The sequence below is a fragment of the Mauremys reevesii genome, linkage group 10, assembly GCF_016161935.1.
Source record: "Mauremys reevesii isolate NIE-2019 linkage group 10, ASM1616193v1, whole genome shotgun sequence".
NCBI classification, from domain to species: Eukaryota; Metazoa; Chordata; order Testudines; family Geoemydidae; genus Mauremys; species Mauremys reevesii.
Genome location: NC_052632.1, coordinates 68523705 through 68544141, shown reverse-complemented (window position 1 = coordinate 68544141; position 20437 = coordinate 68523705). Strand labels below are relative to the sequence as shown.

Sequence of the window (20437 nt, the reverse complement as noted above, 5' to 3'; positions counted from 1 at the left end):
CATTATTTGCGCACAAGTTCAAGTCCCTTATTTAAAACAGCACCGCTTTCTCTGAAGATATGTTATTTAAAAAATTATAGCTGAGGCTAAAATAAGGAATAGTTGAATAAATACCTGAATAGCAGATCTCTCTTTTCTACAATAATTACTATATTTTAAATATGCTATAATTTGGAAAAAATACATTTTAGAATTATTTTATTTTGTGACTACAGCAAGGTGTGTAAGAATAAAGAGTGAAAGAGTTAACTTCAGTTTCAAACAATCAATATTATCCACAACTAATAATATTCTGTTTTCTGGCAAGAAAGGATTATTATGCAATTGAAACAAACACCTGTCTTACCTTGTGAAAGGCACTGATTTGCCAGGGCAACCTGTCCAGAGTTCAGGTACAAATTAAGACGTGCAAAGATACTAGTCAGAGATGGAATTGTAATGAAGCAGAAGGCAACACAAGCCTAAGAAAAGAAGAAAATGTATGGAAACATGACTCAAATAATTTCTTAAATCAGAGGTATAGCAATTTGTGGACTATGTTTATTAACTACTGTTGTATATGCAAGTAGGTATCTTTCCCACCTTCTACAAAACACGGCCCAGAAAGTATGTGAAGTTCAAACTGACCCAAATCTTGGGGTTTCCCTTTATTAACAGTGAAAACAACAAAGATTAGCTCAGAACTTCTTTGAAGGCTTTCTTGCTCCTAGGGTTCCTCCCTCAGGAGTGATCAACCCGCACCCTAGATCCCCTCTCTCTCTCCAGAAAGTCAATCCCACTTCCCTGTATATCCAGGTACCATGAGTCACTTGACTATGAGTCAACACAAGCCAGTTAATCCTTCCCCAGCAAGATCTACACTTTCTACGAAGGTGGGATGCTTCAGGGAAAAACTGGCACACTGATACATATGAATCATGTAGTTCTGGTGTAAAGACACACCTGCACTATGAGAATATATTATTTTAGATGCAAGTATCCACTCTGACTTTTTGATTATGATACACACTGTCATGTCATTTAGCTTGCAACAGCTCTTTTCTCCCCTCTATATAACTGGCTTGCATACAATGACAATTTGGAAAAATGAAATTTCCTTAAAGGACGGCTTAAAAAACCTCACTTAGGGACCGAATCTCATCACCCTTACTTAGGCAAACTCATTGGACTCTGCAGGAGTTTTGTCTAATGAGGATGGCAGCAATTGGCTGTTAGTGAGTAAATATCAGTGCCCATAAAGGAAGGTGAGTTGATAAATAATATGGAAACCAAAAATGTATTTCTTCTGTATAAATTACAACCTTAGGTTCCACCCATCGTAACATCTGTGCACATGGGATGAATAATCTAGAAATATATTTGACTTTTGCACCTACCCTGACAAATGCGGCTGTCTTTCTGGAATGATTTCCTTTCATCACTTTTCTTGTTTCCATTGCCAGTTGGTTCACAGACTGTGTATAAAAAAGAAAGGTAAGGCACTAATAGAAATGAACAGATTTACCAGGTCTGCAAATAAACACCCAACTTTTATCATTCTGTCAAGTTAAACATATGGGAAACAGAAGGATCCAAAGGGATAACGTGTTCACCACAACTATATTTGGAGAGTCCATGTCTGGCCAGCCAGACAGAAAGGAGTTGTGGTCCCTTTACGGCCTTCCCTCTGCAAATGGGGCAGAAGGGGAACGTTTCCATGGCCAGACAGAACACGGAAGAGCAGGAAGCAGCTAGGTCAGGTCTGGAGGGGATACTGCCCTTCCTGCTGACTGGAAGAGGGGAGGGAGAGAAGGGGGTATTTAGACCCCCTGCAATCCAGGAGAAGCCCTCTTTTACCTGGATCAGGCTGGCAGCACCACCCTCCCTCCCATGAAATCTGAGAAAGAATCAGCTTCCTTCATGATCTGCTGTTGCCCCTTTTTCCTTGGGGACTAGGAAAGAATTTTTTCCTCACTGCAAGACTCGGCGAGAGGGGGTGGGTTTTTTCATCTTTCCCAAAGCAAGTCTGGGACCCTGTAGGGTTGAGGAGGGGTGTTCGGTTATAATGCCACAACTTAGTAGGTAAAACTCATGGCAGATGTCCAGTGCAGATACTTGTTATGGACGGGTATGGAAAAGGATTAGAGAGAAAACATCTTGAGAACGCTGAGGAAGGGGAGGTTTGGGGCTCCTACATCTGGAACAGTGAGCAGCTGACCCCTTCCTCCTTTTCTAGCCCCCTTTTACCTCACACAAGAGGAGAGGGGATAGGGTCCCAGCAACTGGATGGCCGGGACCACATTGGGGATTATATGGAAATGATTAGGAAACTATGATGATCCGCAATGTACAATTTATTGCCACGTACGCCCAGATATTTTAAGTGATTTTGTTTTTATTGTGGCCTAACTAAACCACATCCATTGCCTCCTATCTTTCTTCCGATGTGGCTGGACAATGTGTGCTGTTACACAAGATACTGATATGCCTTAGGTGCAGTATTTAGCCTAGGTCTAACCTCCAAGCAGTGAAGTATTTATCGTACCTGCACTTTGAGTGTATTAGTGCTTTTGCAGAATTATGTGTTACATAAAAACAAGAACAAAAATTAAAAAAAAAGACAATTGGTTGAATTCCCACCCAAGGCTGCCATAGGAGATAGCGAACTGTAAATTAGGAAGATACAGTAAATGAGTCAATCAGTATCTGTTTGTAACTCCCACTTTATCTAATTAGTAGCAATGGATTAATTCTCCCTGTCCTTTTACCACCAAACACCAAAATAGTCATCCTGATTATTATGTTGCTATTATTTTTCAGTTACCCAACAGTTTTAAATTTAAAAATATGAAATTATGTTTCCACAATTTGTTATGGGGGATGCATGCAAAAGCTAACCAGCACTTGTAAATTATACAGGGAATTGCTGACCTGGCATTTCAACCTTTTACATTCCTATTTTTTCCCTGTTTGGTTGAACTAAGCAAGAATGGAAAATTCCTATTTAATTACAAAAAACTTCCCTACACTGATCTAGTCATATGAACTCAGCGTATCTCAATATCATTCTGTCAAACTGATTTCTAAATATGGGAAGTTAAAACAAATACAGAAGGCTAAAATGTAGACTCTTTTCATATACCTTATAGGGTGGGTTCTTATTTGTGCTCCTGGATTCCATAACTCCACCAAAGTCTTTGACTTTTAATTATTTATTTTTGTGAAATACTGTTTCCATCTTGTGTATAATAATCATTTAAAAATTAACACAAAAGAAAATAAACTTAACTATGAAAGATGTCCCATTTCTTCTAATATCCAATTCATAATCCAGTTAGAACACTGCTAAATTTTTCAGAAGAAATGTGCAGAAGGTATCTATGGAAGAATTTTATACTGCCACCAACCACTGTGGTATTTCACCACCTTTCATATGCAAACAGCCACGTCCCAGTGGGATTTATGAAGTCTCTGGCTCTTACCCTTTATACAGCTATAGACAGAGTGGGGGGTGGGTGTGTGCCCATCCTTCTGCTTCTGGTGCAAAAACTTGATTAAATAGGAAAATTTTGCAGAGTTTGACAAAGGTGGCCTGACTCTGGAATTTGTCTAATTTCATCTAGAAGACTGTTCCAGAGACAGACCCTCTCCTTGAGAGCACTCACATGATTCCACCTGTGACTATCAGCCTCCAATTTCTGAATATATAGGAGGATATTGTAGTACTGTTTGTTCCATAAGCCAATGAATCTAATGAAACAGCTAATTTGCATCATTAAATGGTACTAAGTATGGGGGGAAGCACACAATTGAAGAAAAATTTAGTGAGAAAAGAAAGGCAAAAACAAAGTCTACTCCTGAATACCTAGCGAAATAAACCTTAACACAGTAAATATAAGGAATGGCAATTGGGGTGGGGGGGGGGGGGAGAAGACACCCACTGATTGAGACAACAACATCTGCAGTTAATTCTTTGCTTACATGAACCAGCTGGACAAGAACAGGCTCCAGATTGCAAAACATTGACCTGGCTTCAACATAAAAACTCAGCTGCTGCTCAAAGTCCCGACCAAACGATACCTGGGATTAGGAAGATACAAAAAGCCACACTTACGACATGTCTGCAGCACACAGCTATTTGATCTTCCTATAATGTGTGTTGAATTAAGGTGCTCTCTCTCTCGTTTGTTCCAAAAGGGTTGGAATGAAGATCCTCAACTGAAGTTAAGTTCAATAATTTCAAAGAAACTTGCTCACAGCTATTAGGGATAGAAGAGATTCTCCTTCAACTGTTCATCTTTCATAATTTAGCTTCTAGGGAAATCTGCAAGTGTTTTTGTTGTTGTTGTTGTTTTTTGTTATTATTAAAACAATATATGGTCTCTGGTTTATGGCCTGAACATTTCTCAAGCATACAACACTTATCAGCTTCCAGACTTCTGGAAAGGGATCTGATATCTAACAGAACTCCTAAGGTGAGGTTTATAGGAAGTAGGGGTTTGGTGAAGTTTGCATTTAAAAAATAAATAAATAAAGGCATCTTAACAGAAAACCAACATAATCACTCTACAAACAGATTAATGAATCAACCTTTTTATTGACACTAGTTTATTATGCACCCAGTACAAACTGTTTTTTGAAGAGTGGGCATTTGGGGTTTTTTTAAAGTTATTTTTAAAGTCAGTCTCAATTTTGGAATGCTGGAGGGCCCAAAAAAACAATTTAAAAAAATGTTTTTTAGTTTTAATTTTGTGTTGATCCCCCTCAGGTGTGGGCAGTGGAACTGCATCTGCTAATGTTACTGTTCACTTGCTAGTGACCTGTAACCTTTCAGGCTGTCACAACAGGCAAGACATTCATTAATATTCAACTTTAAAACGTTTTTAAAATATCTTGTAAAACCTATACATTTAACAGAAGATTTTGACACATGAGGTGATGCCTACACTTTAAACTAGGCCTGTGATACCATGTAAGGATCAACAGTTGTATGACATTTCTTCAAAACATCTGCATATTTCCTTCGCTAAATATACTCGGTGGGATTTTTAACATATCCTGAGCAAGTTGGATGCTCAAGTCCCATTGAATTTCAGTGGTATTGGGGTGCCTACTGCCCACATGGTATCTCTGTCACAAAAAGTTTTCCCAGGCAATCATGAATACCAAGTACTCACCATTTTTATAAATCCATTTATCAAAGATGCTAACATTCTCTTTTCATCTTCAAGTGTTAGTGCACTACAACAGTAAGTTTACATAGTCAACATAAGATAAGCCATCTTCAAAAAACAAGTTTCAACTATATACCTATTTTACAAATTCTTAACATTTCTTTTATGCTCACAGTATCTAATTCACTCATTTTAAGGATACATTAATCTTATACTCATTTTTATACTCAATTTTTAAACTAACTTAAAATCACACTGTATTTATGATTGTCAGCTATTTTTAATAATACTCTTAAAGGGATATTACCAGGACAAGTTTAGCCTAATATGTAAATTCTGTAAAATAAGATTTTATAAAATTTAGAGAAATGTTTCTATGAACTACTTTGAATCCCAGTGAAAAAAGAGATAGCTTTTATCCAGACTAATTCTCAAAACAGCAATTCAGCAGTGCAGCACTGAACTACAGCATGAAAACATGAATGAGTAGTTGACTATAAACTAATTATAAACAAATTAGATTAACTAATCTAAATTCGTGTTCCTACTTGAGAGAAATACAAACAATTTAAAAAAAACCCTTAAATGTGATATTTAACGTTCTTTCAGTTTTAATTCTCTAAGGTGTTATTTATAAGAAGGTTCTTGTTTTAAGCTATGATTACTCAACTGTGTCCTTTTCTCTCTGTTACTATTACCACTGTTCTCATTATAGAAGTTTTGCTGTCACAAATAGTACTAAAATGATACATTTACTTCCAAAATTACCACAAATATATCTGATCTTTCAGAAAGCATAACCCAAATCCAATATGAGACAAATTTACATCACATACAAATCCAATAAGCTAGATCCGTTTGGATGAAAATGGATAAACAGAAATTTAAACTACAATTAAGAAATCCTATTTAATCCTTTTACCATTACGTACTTGTCCCCAGCTTTGACCTCCTGTGTATCATTTTACCAGTTTTCTAGAGCAGACACCAGATGGAAACAGGACAATAGTTTTATCCAGTAAAGGAAGGAAGGAAAACCTCAGTCAAAAGAAAGAACTAGGGTGATCTGGACGGCTCAGGAGATTTTTAATGAGATCTACAGGTCAATTATATAGGTTGCCAGTTCAAATCTGACCCAGGGCCTAAAAGTTGTTACCATTCAACAGCTGTTCAAGTGGCCTACGTTGTGCTAAGATCTAGGCCGTGGGTTGAAGCTTTGCTGCACCAAAGTTTGTGAAAAGTGGCAGTAGTTTTAACTTATTAGAATGCTACGTAAAATAGTCATGGTAAAAGCTGACATAACAGAATCAAAGGAATGATTAACTTTGCCTAAACTAAAAGAATTGCTAATTAGGGGTTTTCCAGGGCTCCCGGTCAAAGTTCAGAAGGGGTTGCATGGAAAAAGGAAAGCTGTTCTTAACTGTTCCAACTGCCAAAAGCCCCTGAGAGCCATTATGACAGACGAGGATCCTCATTTCCTGCACAGCCACAGGGTGCGAGTTTGATGTAGGAGTTTCTCTACCACCCAGCAATCCCCCTACTCGAGAGAGATCTTCTTGTTATTTCTGCCAGCTTAGGGCTGCTTTGTGCAGGTCAAACAACTGAAAGTGGCTGGAGTGCAACTCAGTTTTGGGAGCTGTGTTTTTAATGGCGAAGTCTGTATTGAAAACCTCTAAATACTCTATTGTTCACTGTAGTTCCTGGAAGATTCTAGCTGCTTTTTATCCTCACAAAAACTGAAAAGAGCCCAAACTGGCATCATTTCTCTTAACAGCATCTGCTACTTTGTTTATGTTTTTATTCTCAAAAAGTATCCTTGCTGCCTCCCCTCCACACTAGAAAAAAAAATCTATTAACTTATTGCCATTTTCCAGTTTGAATGCTGAAACAAAGAATCTAACAAAGCAATGATTAAAGAATAAATAATTTGTGTTGTGATTTCACTGCACAGCTCCCATTAATGCAAAACAGAGGGCCATGCATAAATTCACCCTGAAATATTAACCCCCCTAAAAGTAAAACTATACATCAGAACATCCACCATTTACACATATTCTGTATTATAGTACATGTAAATTTCATCTTACTTCACAGAATCATGCATGGTCTTGCACACATGTAGAAGAGCATTGAGTATGACAGGGTCTTTAGTAGCGTCTTGTTGATGTCTAAAAAACATTTTTTGAAAATACTGATAAAAATACTGCGGTTTCTCCAAGACACAACAGTGGAAAAACTTAAAATTCATTTAATGCTAATTTTGCATAGGCAGCCTTTATATACTTTTATGAGCAGAGAATGGCAATGGTGAAAACGCGATCTCTGTCTGAAATAACCTCCAAAGAACACCTTACATTGTGCAACATCCCAAGGCATCTTTCTTTTTACAAAAATACTTAAAGTATATTTATACCTTTGCAGTTAATACACAGTTAAAAAATAAACATGACAGTGGGACTTATATTTCATAACTATCTGGCATTATTATTACAAAGTCACAGACAGCTTAAGTCTTATGGATGGTGAGAGTGCAGACAGATTGCCCAGAAATGTTTATATCCTAAAGTTGCATCACCTTGAGGTATTAATCATGCCACAGATAAATACTGAAGCCAAAAACCAGAATTCCTGAGTTACCAGAGGAATGAGAAATGCCACTCTATTTCCTAGATAGTATCTCCAATGCCATTTTCAACAGATATTTTGAAAGAAACCATTTGCTCTTCTGTAGTCTGAGCTCCAAAGGAGGAGGAGAACAAAAGTGCCTCAAAACTAGCACAGTCAATCAACTGCCAAGGACAAAGAAGCGTAACACTCAGTATGCAATAAAACAAAGCAGCCTGAAAGAGATAAAGGGCAGAGACATCTAACCCTGATGAGCAATGCATGCTCTATACTGTATTAACTTATAACCACTGTATCTTTTACTGTAACAGAGCATTCAGAACAGCCCCTGTGAACAGACCAAGCCCCAGTGTATCCTCAACACAGCAAACCACCGTGATGCTGGCATTCAATTGCATTTCCTTCCTGAGATATGGCTTCACCGACAACTCAAAAACGCTGAAGCATAAACTTCAGCCTAAGTTTCCTCTCCAGAGGCCCCTTCTATCTCATTTCCTAATGGCCCAAAGAGATATACTCACTCTTTCTATATGATGGGAGGAGCCATCTAGAACCACCTGCCAATCTGATTAGCAGTAATTACTCTAGATATTAATACAGAGATTAAGCACCTGGCTTTAGAGCGATACAGCTGAAGAGCCCTGCACTCCAGATCTTATAGTCTACTAGTGCCTAACTAGGAATTATTATTAGGGCAATTAATTGTTCATTCTATTTGTACTGAATATGTTTTTTTCTGCTGTACAAATGCCTAGTGATAAATAATATATAGTAAATGAATGTATAGTTAAGTGTTCTTTGTCTATGTAGTATTAAAAGCTCTCCACTTAATATATTGCCTAACAACAGGGCATTACCAAAAGAGTGCTCTACGTATATCAGGAGTAGGTCCATCTCACTGTAAGTGGAATAGAACGGGAAATATTAATCACCCTCCAGCTCTGTTTTAAGTGGAGGTAAGCCTGGAAACTTCATTAATACGTGTTCTATTCGCTTCAAGTGGTTACCACTTGGGACAGGGACACTTAGAAGTGGATGGAAGGGGTCAGTGACCGGTAATTTGGCCTTCTGTATTTACAACAATATTTCTAATGGACTTCAAATAAAGTTTTCTGGGTTTTAGTTTGGTTTTTAAATGTATCCAAAATGCATTTTTGTCATGGTCAAAAACCATTTGCAGGCTTCCGCCAACTACAGTGGACTACATTTTTTAAAAATTTAGAACTATTAACAAAAGACTCCAAACCTGGCACCATCAACTGCACCATCTGTTATATACAGTCCCCTTGGAATATACAATTGACATAATGCAGTACATACACATTAGGCAGAATCTGAATAGCTATCAATGTTTCCCAACTATGCAATCAAGAAATCATAACAGTCTGCTCTTTGTAACAGACCAATGGAAGTTGCTCTAGCCAACCTTTCACTATTTATTTTTTCATGCCTGAATTATCAACACTTAATACTTCTGATTGGAATAAATCTAATTGAAACTCAGATAGCACTTTTAAATTATGTACTACTGCTCTCCAATTTGAGCATCTAAAAGGAAAAGATAAGAAAATAAAGTAATGTTTTCATTAAAACAAATTTTTTTTTTGAAACAACTATTCTGGACTCTGAGAAGTTTGAACATGAAATCTCATCTTCTGATATCATTTTCCATTCAGGAAACATTCATTTTACTGCAACAAACATGTCTATTTGTTCCTTTCCTTATTCATATGCCAAGATCGTTGCTGATGTCAGCCAAGGCTAGGAATACACAGCATTTTATCATGTAAACCAAGTCAAGTAATGGAAATTGAAGCAAGCACAAAGAACAATTAATCTGGAATCAGTAACAACAAATCTAACTGTTTATTACGAGGAAAGTCAAGTTATATTTCTGAGGTAAGGAGGGTGAGGTAATATCTTTATTGGACCAACTTCTGTTTATGAGAGAGACAAGCTCTTACACAAAGCTCTTTTTCAGGTCTTGTCTCTCTAATATCCTACGACCAACATGGCTACAACGCTATCTGTTATTTCTATCAGAGACAGAGTTGACAAGATTATTCAGATAATTGTTTTTCAGTAAAAATCAGAGTAATAAGCAACTGATGAATAAAGAAGACTAATCAAAAATTATATGTTTACATTTTCTTCTTGGAGCCTGGAATACCTTATACATGCCGAATGGACTACAAACAGATTCATTCTATCTCCCCCAACAACTTTTCAATAGATTGCCCAGATCCTCTAGTGTGCCCTTAATCAGAATATTTGCTACTTACTTAATAAAAGCTTCCATAATGCACTTGCAAACCTCCACTCTCACACTTTCTTTTTGGAACATATCCAGGAATGGTAAGAATTTCTCCTAAAAATACAAATTAAAAAAACCCGAAACAGGTATATTAAGGTATTTTACACACAAAAGCTTTTGATCTCTGGGCTGAAGATGAAAATCTGCCTAAAGACCCAATAAGTATAAATATTTTAGAAATATTTAAAATAATCTCAGCTATGCATGTCTGAGTGTAATAGACCAGTTTTTAATCGCTTTTGAAGAAAGTTATTTTTCCTGGAGGATCAGTGACCGGGTGCTGTGAGATTATAGCAGGGTGGTATGAACAGAGAAATCCTATTGGCTGACAAAACAGCTAGTTTATTGGCTATGAGTATCCAGTATAAACATGCAACAGGTCAGAGCTCATTTAGCCAAGTGACACAAAAAAAATATGGAAAACATGTTATAAAAGCAATAATATGCTTGAAGCAGCACAGATACAAAAATGATGATCACTGGAAAGTCTGAGGACTCTAGGAACAAGTCATAGGGTATTACAGTCCCTATTCCTGCCACCATTTTCGATTTTTCCAGGGCTAGTTTTGAAGCTTTAGAATGTTTGGATGTAATTTATAGATGCTGAATTTGAAAATCTAGAGAATTAGTTTCTGTACCATCCACAAAATACGTGGATGGTAAAATTTTCAAAGTGCCCAAGTGACTTAGGAGCCTAAGCCCCATTGACTTTCAGTGAGCGTTAGGTGCCCAAATCGCTGAAAATGGGATTTTGGCTCCTAAATCGCCTAGGTATATTTGAAAAGTTTACCCGTAATCAAGTTTCAGTAGTTTAAGCAGACTTCGTAATGCAAACCTACCCATTGGACTCCCTATTCTTTTGTTTGTACCTCAATCAGTACCAGAAGAGTTGACTCTGAATTCTTTGTTATGACACATTATATGTATGCATTATACTGAAAATACTCATTATGTAGTTATCAGCACAGAACACAAATAAGCTGTATTAGTTAATCTGACCTCCCTTTGCTGGCTGGCTGGCTGTTACTGCTGCATTAAAACAAAGATATTAGAGAATTAAATAGTATTAGAGAATTCTATAACCCAGAAAGAAAACAGTGTGATAGGCTGAAATGCAAATAATGGATTTTTTAAGAAAGTAACAAGAGAAGACTTCCCATGGTGTTTTAACAGTTTTATACTTGACAAAAAGTGCTTCTCACCATGTGAGCTTTCAGCTGACTTAGAGAAGAAAATTAGGTTAGCTTTCCTTATGAAAACAATCTACACTCAAGTTCTAGAAAACAATACAAAGATATGACTTACCGCTGAAAAAAGTACAGAAAAGTCATGGAAATAGGTGATAATTTTCTGAATAATTGACTGAAGCTAGGAAAAGAAGAAAAACAACTAAATACATTACAAATTGCATGTTAAAGTACATAATGATATCAGTGCAGATCTATCTGCAAATCATCCACTTTATAGGTTATTTTTCTCCAGTTAATGCCTAAAAAACAATTCTAATTTTTTTATATATATATATATATAAAAATAAAAATAAAAATTAGAATATAAACACACACACACACACACACACACACACACATATATACACACAGCTCTCTCTCTCTCTATGTATAGCTATATATACACAAATTCTTTGGTTGTAAATTATTCTAGATTTAAAAATTGACCTCCATGAATAAAACTGGAACACTATACCACAGCTTCACTTTATTCTAAAGAGCTTCCTGAGTTACAAAAGGCCTTTTAAAATACACTGTAAGGCAAGAGACTTTAGAACCTTTTGTGCATTTTCTTGGAACAAAATTAGTTATTTATAGAGCTGGTAAATCAAAACAGTCTCTTACCTGTGGATAGGCATCTTCGAATGCACGATCTGGAGTCATGTGTTTGATAACATCTGCCAAAATAGTATTGACCTCACGCTTCTATGTAGTGAAAATTAAATGTCACAACTCAGCATAAAAAATGGTGCAGAAATCAAATTACTAAAATACTTTGTTAGTACTAAGTTAAGGTTGAGAATTTATTGCCATTTACAAAAGAATGAATTTTCTACATGGTTGTAGTTGAACCTTAAATAAGAATTATCTGGTTCCAAAACAGCCACTTACTGTAACACTGCCTGTTTCCCCAATTATGTTCCAAATACAGGTTAGAAATATATTCATGAATGATCAAAAGGACTCCTTTTAAGCCTCTAATTTGTATCTATTCAGCTCTCACATTAGGAGATAATCTGGTTTATTGTTTTTCACATTGTAAATTGCTATACAGCTACTTACTGTCTCCATATAGTTAAAATTAGAAAAAAAAATCCTTATAGAAATTCCTACATACCGTAAAGTGTCTGCAGGTATACTCCACCCACACTTCTGCACAGTTAATATAATCCTAGAAATAGATAGATATATGTTATGGTCAAAAGAATGCATCACCTTGAAAATCTGTATCAAGTTTCAGAGTATATATTTCTCTTCCCACAGTTTGCTTAAGAAATTACTTAGGCACTTGGATCCACGCAGGCACAAGGACCTACCTTCATGGCTACAAATTTCAGAATGGGGCCCTGCTGTACCCAAACTGAGTACAACTGCGTATGTATGAAACATATGACCAATATGCTTATTGACAAGGCAATTATTGAGTGTCTAGGAATGATGAACTAGACAATTCTATGCTCAGTGTGTATTAAAAGCTCATATGCAATTGTGATTTTTTTTTTTAAATAATTTTGAACTGGTTACAACTGTGTCTGAAACTGGCAAGTCAGTTCCAACTTACCCTGGAACTCATCTCCTATCAATGACCCACCTGTGGGTTCTTCAATTTTGTGATAACCTTCCAGGCTTCATTTAATATCTGAAGGCGATCACATTCAGGAGGATCAGCCATGGCCAAGTTTAACCCCAAAGAGCGAAAGAGAAGATGCTGAGGAAAGATCAGATCATCCTATCAATTAGAGAGTCTCTATGAAACAGATCATACTTCAAAATACTACTGGTTACAAAATCATCTAGTTGGGTAAGTCACTCAAAGATCATATACTTTCTGGCTCAAAGACTGAACTGTAATGCACTTTTGTTGGAGAACTATAAGCAGTTACATTTACTTAGCAACTCATCAGAGTGTATACATTGAAATGATATACAGCATTAAGACCATTTGCTTTTGATGGACAAACATGAGAGTACTCTATTGTGTTCTGCTGTTTAACATGAATACTTATTTGGCAGATTCCTGAAGAAAAGCTTTAAACTAGCACACCCAGAAGTCAGATTCTGCTCCCACTGAAGTCAACAGCAAAACTCCCATTGGCTTCATGGGGCAGGATTAAGCCCCTTAAAACAGTACAAGTACATGTGAGGAGTAGAGTCACATGCTGTGTGAAGGAAGAGACAGTTACCTTTTCGTAACTGGTATTCTTCAAGATGTGTTGCTCATGTCTATTCCACAATAGGTATGCGTGCTCGCCATGTGCACCGGTGCCGGAAGTTTTTCCCCTAGCAGTACCACACCAAAGGAGCCAGGCTACTCCACTCAACGTGAGTCGGAGGCCTAGGGCCCGGTGGGGATTGAGGGCTACCCGACATGGGCCTAGCCTCTGTCCCAGACTTCCCTCGGTGCTGTTGCGAAGAGGGAGTCTTTCCGGTCCCCTTTCCGGTCCTCCGCGGAAGTGGAGCGGTGCCCACTGGTTGATGGTACCGGAGGGTCTCTGTAGCAGGGTGGTCCCCTGCTGCTGCCCTGAAGGGCTTGAAACAGCCCAGGAGAGGGCTGTGGCTGGGGCAAGAAGCCTGGGCTGATTGGGGAAAGTAGGCTCAGCTGTGGCCATGCCCCAATCAGGCCCAGCTGGCCCCTATAAGAGGCTGTGAGCCAGAAGCCCAGAGAGTCTCCCTCTGCCTGTAGAGGGAGAAGGCCTGGCTGCAAGGTGCTAGAGACAGGGTACCTAAGTGGAGCAGGACTGGTGAAAGGCAGAGGAGCTGGGGAGCTCCAGCTTGGAAAGCCCCAGGCTGTGGCCTAACGTGAGGCCAACAGGTACTGGGGGTTGCAGGGGGCAGCCCAGGGGTAAGCAAAGGCAGCAGGTCCAAACCCCTTTGCCTATGATGAGTGGCTGATACTGCAGTCTGCCCCAGTGAACGGGGGCTAGATGGAGACCGGGCAGTAGCCAAAACTGAGGCAAAGTGGGGATAGTGGTTGGGGGTTTCCCAGGGAGGGGAGACCCAGATTGGTGGGGTACTACCAGGGGCAGCACCCCAGTTAAAGGGGCACCGGGGTCCAGGGAGTGACACAGGGCCAAGAGGACGCTGCTGGCTGGAAAAAGAGCTAATTCCCGAAGACAACCAGGAGGAGGCGCCGCGGGGGTGAGTCCGCTCGTCTACAGTCTCCATGTACCGACGCCACGGTGCTGGGTACTGGTTCAGAGAGGTGTGCCAGGGTCCGGGCAAGCACCAACTCAATGTCCCTTTCTTTTTTGGTCTGGGGCTTGAACGACTTGCAGATCTTGCACCTTTCGCTGATATGGGTTTCTCCCAAGCAGCACAGACAGTCCGCGTGCGGGTCACTCCTTGGCATAGAAAGCCTACAGGAGCCACACGACTTAAATCCCGGGGCTCGCTAACGAACTAAACTAACTGAAATAGCTAACTGACTACAGGTACTAATGAATGAACGAACAGCTCTGGGGACAAGCTACAGCTAAGCTGGAGCTGAGCAGTTCCAACGCAGCTTCACAGGCAGCAAGAGGGAACTGAGTGTGTGGGAGCACGCAGCTCCCCTTATACTGTGCCAGGTAGGCGCCACTCCAAGGGTCACGGGGGGCACTCCCCCCCTACGGGTACTGCTAGGGGAAAAACTTCTGGCACCGGTGCACGTGGCGAGCGCACACACCTATTGTGGAATACACATGAGCAATCACTTGAAGAAGCTGCCACAATTAGTTAATTCCCAGCACTTCTTTCCAGCACTGGGATTGACTGGCTAATAAGGGCCCCTTCCTTATTACAAATAAACTGCAACAGGCCTCTTTTTGATCCATTCACTGCTGCTGCAGAAGAGATAGTTCTTGTCTCCATTCACACTGGATCCCTCCCACTCAAAGGATTCAGGACCCAGGAATGAAACAGGAATAGAAATTACTTTATGTTTTAGATCTTAAATCACCTTATTCTACACAGCATAGAGTTCCCATTTTTTAATCCTGTGTGAACTATCTAAACAACTAGCTAAAAGTATAAAGCACTCAGCAAGATAATGAATAAGGAGTGCTTTAAATTGCAAAAAACTTACCTTGGGGAATCCAGATTCATCGCACTCTTTAATCATGCCAATAAAATCCATAGATCTTGCAGCAATAAACTCTGCTCTGAATGCTGACATCACTGAATTCAACAGCAAGGCACTAAAAGGAACAGGACACAAATCAATGCAGATCACCCTAAATTAAGCCACTTTTCATTGTCTAGTTTACATTAATCTGAACTTCAAAGAATGATTAAATACCACTCCATTTCTGCTTTTTAAAAAGGGTTACCACCACCCATTTGGGTGATGGGTTGATCAAGGGTTGGCAAAACAAGAAAATATTAAATTTGACAATGCCACACTTAACTGCAGGATATGTAGAAAACCTCAGCCTGTACTTTCTTTGCTTAACTCCAAGGAAAACATCATTTAATTGTCTTTAAAATAAATTTTACATTAGATTTCTTACATAAAGATCAACTTTCTTCCAAGCTGAGAGCACATTTTCTTATAATGCTGGCACATCACTCACCAAGCTGGAGACCATTGGCTATTCAGTAAAAAGGAACAGTAATATTGGGGTAGTCTTTGTACATTTGCTGAACTATTCTATATTCTTCTTCTGTCTGAAGTCCCTACAATTGAAAGTATCTTTTGGGATGGCGACAACCTCTATTGCAGCTTTGTTGCATTAACTAAGCTGTTGTTGCGAGGCTGATTTCTACTAAATGAGCTGGTAGAACAGAAATAAATCCATACCATTATAGTAAAGGTAATTATTATTGACTACAGATGTAATAATTGAAACCTAAAATTTATATTGTAAATTAGCTGTTGAAGAGGCAATCCAGTGTACTTCACTTCAGAAAAAGTAACTCAATTTGACACAGCATTTAAAAACAAACATTCAGGGCCAAATTGCACACCTTCCATGTTGACTTGTAACCCCAGCAGAGTTGACACTCAGTCCTTCATTCCTTTGAAGTCAATAAAGTGAATACTGTGCAATTTACGGTGTGTGGGTCTTTTGCAGAACAGAAGTGAACAGGATTACAGTGATTAGCACTTAGTAGGAATTTGCCCTTGGCCTTGTCCACACATTTCCATGCCACCAGCTGTTGTCCACAGCATGTTGCACAAGTTTGCTGCTACCTTTTACCGAGAGATGGCTGAATTTTAGTGATATTGCACGTATGTAGTTTGTGAAGAGCTTGGGATTCAAAATTTAGCAATGAAAATCACTACGTAAATCTAAAATATCATTCAACAAGGTGCATGTAAGAGGGCAGAAATTTGCCTATTGTGTTGTTAACCTACAAAACAATGGCCAGAGCTGGGTTATTCAATTTCCATTAGCTACATTGTGTAAGCATTTAAAAAGTCAAAAATAGACTGAAATTAGCACTTCATTAAAACACATAGGAAATTTCTCAGCTCTCTTGGTGCTATATTTTTTTGCAGCAAGGCAAATTTCACAAACAAGAGAGCTGGGCACAGACTAAGCAGAAAATCTGTCTTCACAACCCAAAATATTAGAAACTATTCAATTTAAAGACAAATGCTGTAGAATGGACCAAAAATCTTTAGACAGAACCTAATACAGTGGAGTCTAAAAAGCATGATTTTTGCCCCCATTAAAGCGATGTAAGAGTGTCCTCACCCCTGATTTTGAGTCAAACTTCTCCACTCTTTAACTTAGTCACATGTTTGGTGTTACAGTATCTTTCTTTTGGTTAAAAGGGTAATGCATTTCCAGCTCTTCACTCAAAGCAGATTACACTAGCTCAGCATGCAGCAGAAAAATTAATCAGGTTTGCAAACAATTTTCACAGATCTTCTCCTTGCCCCCCGATAAACCAAACTGAAACCAACCAGTATAACTTGGGCCAAACCATGCTCACACAATTCAGAAAGAGGATTCAAGACTAGCAAGTAATCTTTCTGAATCGGTCACTAAATACAGGTGAGCCTGTTCAGACCAGGCCAAACCACATTCCAGTTCAGGTTAATGTATGGAGATGGGATGAATTGTATTTGAAAACCATTTTCTGCTCATTTTTCTAGTTCAGATAGGGACTAAGTTAACTAGAAATGAATGCACATCCTTCCTGAGACAGGCTTGGAAGACTATTCTTAGCTTTAAAATGGCACTGTTCAGTCACCTGCTCTGCAGCCTCCCTCACACAAGTATATACATACTGGCCAGTTGCCAAAAGTAAAAAAAGAGGAACAGAAGAAAATGTTGTATGTGTAGTTCCTAAAGGAAATGACTGGGAGCACAAAGTATCATGGGGTTTAATCCTAGCTGAACTCTGGCTCATCTGACAATTGGGTCAATTAACTTTTTTGCCACAGCCAAACCCACTGGAATTTTGGGTGGAAAAAAAAAATTCAGGGAGCACAGATACTACATTTCAGTTTTAATAGTTTAATAAAGTACTCCTGCAAAAAATAAAATGAGAAACATTATACAAAGAACTGGATTATAAGAGTGTAACACAAGAATTAGATTTCTGACTCATGGTCTGTTGACCATGCAGTACTTACTTGTTCCCCAGTTTCTTGCATCTCTCCATCATCTCGGTAAGCAGAATCTATAACGGTGATTTCATTCAAATTAAGAAGTGTGGACCACACAAATAAAACATCCTCACAGCTTTTGGTAAACTGTACATTAACTAGAAGTGAATTTCATTACCTAGCAACTACATTCCAATAATCTTAACACTACATCTAGTCAAAAGAAAATATTGTGGGTGGTGCAATATACAACAAATATATTGCATGAGTATAGTAACATTTTAATCTGACTTGCTACTTTATTTTATAAAAGTCAAGTTTCCAGGTCTTTAGTCATGTCTAGAAAAGGTTCTCTCTCTGAAAAATGACAAGTTCAATTACCTTTGGCAAGAGAGGGGAATACCACTAGCTCTTTACTGCAGAATGCAGACACACTGATTGAAGTTTTAAGTAGCTTGTTGGCCATGTTAAGCAATTACAAAGCCCACAGCTTACCAATTTTTTCCTCACTAGCTTATTTCAGCATGACAAAAGAAATTGAATAGAATCAGAAGATCAAGAAAGCAAGATGATACCAGCCAACACAACAGTAAGAAAACGCAGTATTGACTATAAATTTAAATGTTCTCAATTGTGCTTTAATATAATTGCTTATTATTATTATTATTATTTCCAATATACATATATTTTTCCTGTGTACAAGAGTTTAAAAATGTATGCTTAGATCTATTGGGGTTTAGTCTATTCTTCTCTAAATATGAGAGAGCTGATTTCTAAGAAAATTTTTAAACAAGCAGGCAATCACAGCAGATTTAAAGTTCTCCCCATGACTGCACTTCCTTCAGCTTTCCTCTCAAATGATGAAGTGTTGTAATGTCTCCTTTGAAATTAATTTCTGTCTCAGACTATTTTTAGACTGATTATAACATTATGTTGATCATGTTTATAAATAAAAAAGGTGCAATTTGCATCACTAAGTTGATAAAGCAGTGCAAAGAACAGCATCATGGGGTTCTGATGCAAAATCAAAGATCTCTAGACTGGTCCCAGGAGACATGTTCTGCAGAGTCCTGTACAAAGCAATCAGATGTGCATTTTGGTGTGGGTGAGGTTTCACCTTTAAAATGTCTTTAGCATCTTCATTATTTAAAAGCATTTATATTATTTAGATTCTACACAATCTGTAAACATGTACTACAACAAGAATGGCTTTATATTGGCTCTACTCATTTAATTATTGTTAAGGCCTGTTAGCACTTCTTTCATACATACACCTGTTACCCCTAGGCTGCCCTTGATTTGCATTACTTATACTTTGCCCAATCTTAGAAAATATGGTTTATTATTATTATTGTGGTTGAAATAAAATTTCCCAATCACTTGTTCTGGTGCAAATTTTGATTACCGCTAGTACTATATTTTTATCCCAAGAGTCATATCAGACAGAGAAGAAGTTGCCTACTTTTTATTTACTTATACCCACAGTTGTGCTTCTGCACCTCTGAAAGGGAAATCTAGAACTTAGTTTTTATAAGAAACTTCCAAGTTTTCATCAGCTTTGTGGAATAACGAAGTTGACTTATTTTAGTCCATCGTGTAATATTACATTTATTCTTTAACTTTGCCTTATAATTTTAAACTTAATATCTACAACTAAAAATAATTATGAACCCACTTATGCCTCCTTCACTATGGTTTTGTTTTTACACTTACTAGTCCTTTCACATTGGCCTTTTTGCCTTTTCAAGCACTCTCACTGGAAACTATTTATGGTTACTTAGAATGTAGAATTTATGGTTACTTAGAATATAGGCACTTCAGAGAATTGCATGTATCTTAGCTAGCTATGTAAAGCCTCGTGTATATTTACAGCACTATAACTATCTGTTAATAACATTACTTACATAAGCTTTGGTCATTTTTCAATTCAAGTTTGAATATAGCATCCTAGGTCCTGCATCAATATGTACTAAATAGCCTAGTAATGAACAATTACCATAGGAATCTATAATATCTTTTAAAAATCAGATATTGTACATGTTCTTTGTTCCAGTTAACTATCAAGCATTTATTTACATGGTGAATATGTCATTTACCTCGGGAGCACGGTACGCAATACACTGTAAAATCCAATCTATAGCAGGAGAGTAGAGAGTCAAATACGATGGAATCTCCACACACTGCACTACCAGCTGATTCTGAACAGTATCTCCATGCATCTGTAAAGAAAGTAAAAGATGAAAGAGCTGCCATCGTGGGGAAAAAGGTGTCTGGCTGGGGCTACGAGAAACTGGAAACAAAAAACTTCAAGTTACAGGTTTACTGAAAACTTTGAGAGACCAGGGTCACTGAATTACACAGTATGCTCAACAAGTATTCTGCATATTTTCCTGAATTTGGAAAAAATATACAGTGGGCACTATTTAAAATTTGGGCATACACCATGTACAGTAGATACTTTAACTACAATATGTGCAGTATTTCCCATTCTAAATATAGGAAATACCACAGTAAAGGTAAATAGTGCAGTCTAGTAAACATCAATTTTGCTGGTGACATCTATTGGATGGTGAAATTA

The 20437-nt window shown here is 38.0% G+C and overlaps 1 protein-coding gene across 7 annotated transcripts in view; it reads right to left on the bottom strand.

Annotated features, from left to right (window-relative positions):
* VPS35L (VPS35 endosomal protein sorting factor like) overlaps nt 1-20437 on the bottom strand; it is a 113727-nt gene that overhangs the window by 43969 nt on the left and 49321 nt on the right. For all 7 annotated transcript variants that reach the window (XR_005585554.1, XM_039491952.1, XM_039491954.1 and 4 more), the window contains 13 exons: nt 19956-20078; nt 17887-17933; nt 15385-15496; nt 12913-13029; nt 12439-12492; nt 11946-12026; nt 11398-11460; nt 10061-10146; nt 7241-7321; nt 5157-5220; nt 3961-4059; nt 1377-1454; nt 347-461 (listed from right to left, as the gene is read on the bottom strand). Coding sequence is in view for 6 of the 7 variants with exons in the window: in XM_039491952.1 (XP_039347886.1) it covers nt 347-461; nt 1377-1454; nt 3961-4059; nt 5157-5220; nt 7241-7321; nt 10061-10146; nt 11398-11460; nt 11946-12026; nt 12439-12492; nt 12913-13029; nt 15385-15496; nt 17887-17933; nt 19956-20078 (1120 nt within the window). In the remaining variant the exon portion in view is untranslated. The remainder of the gene's footprint in view (nt 1-346; nt 462-1376; nt 1455-3960; nt 4060-5156; nt 5221-7240; nt 7322-10060; nt 10147-11397; nt 11461-11945; nt 12027-12438; nt 12493-12912; nt 13030-15384; nt 15497-17886; nt 17934-19955; nt 20079-20437) is intronic.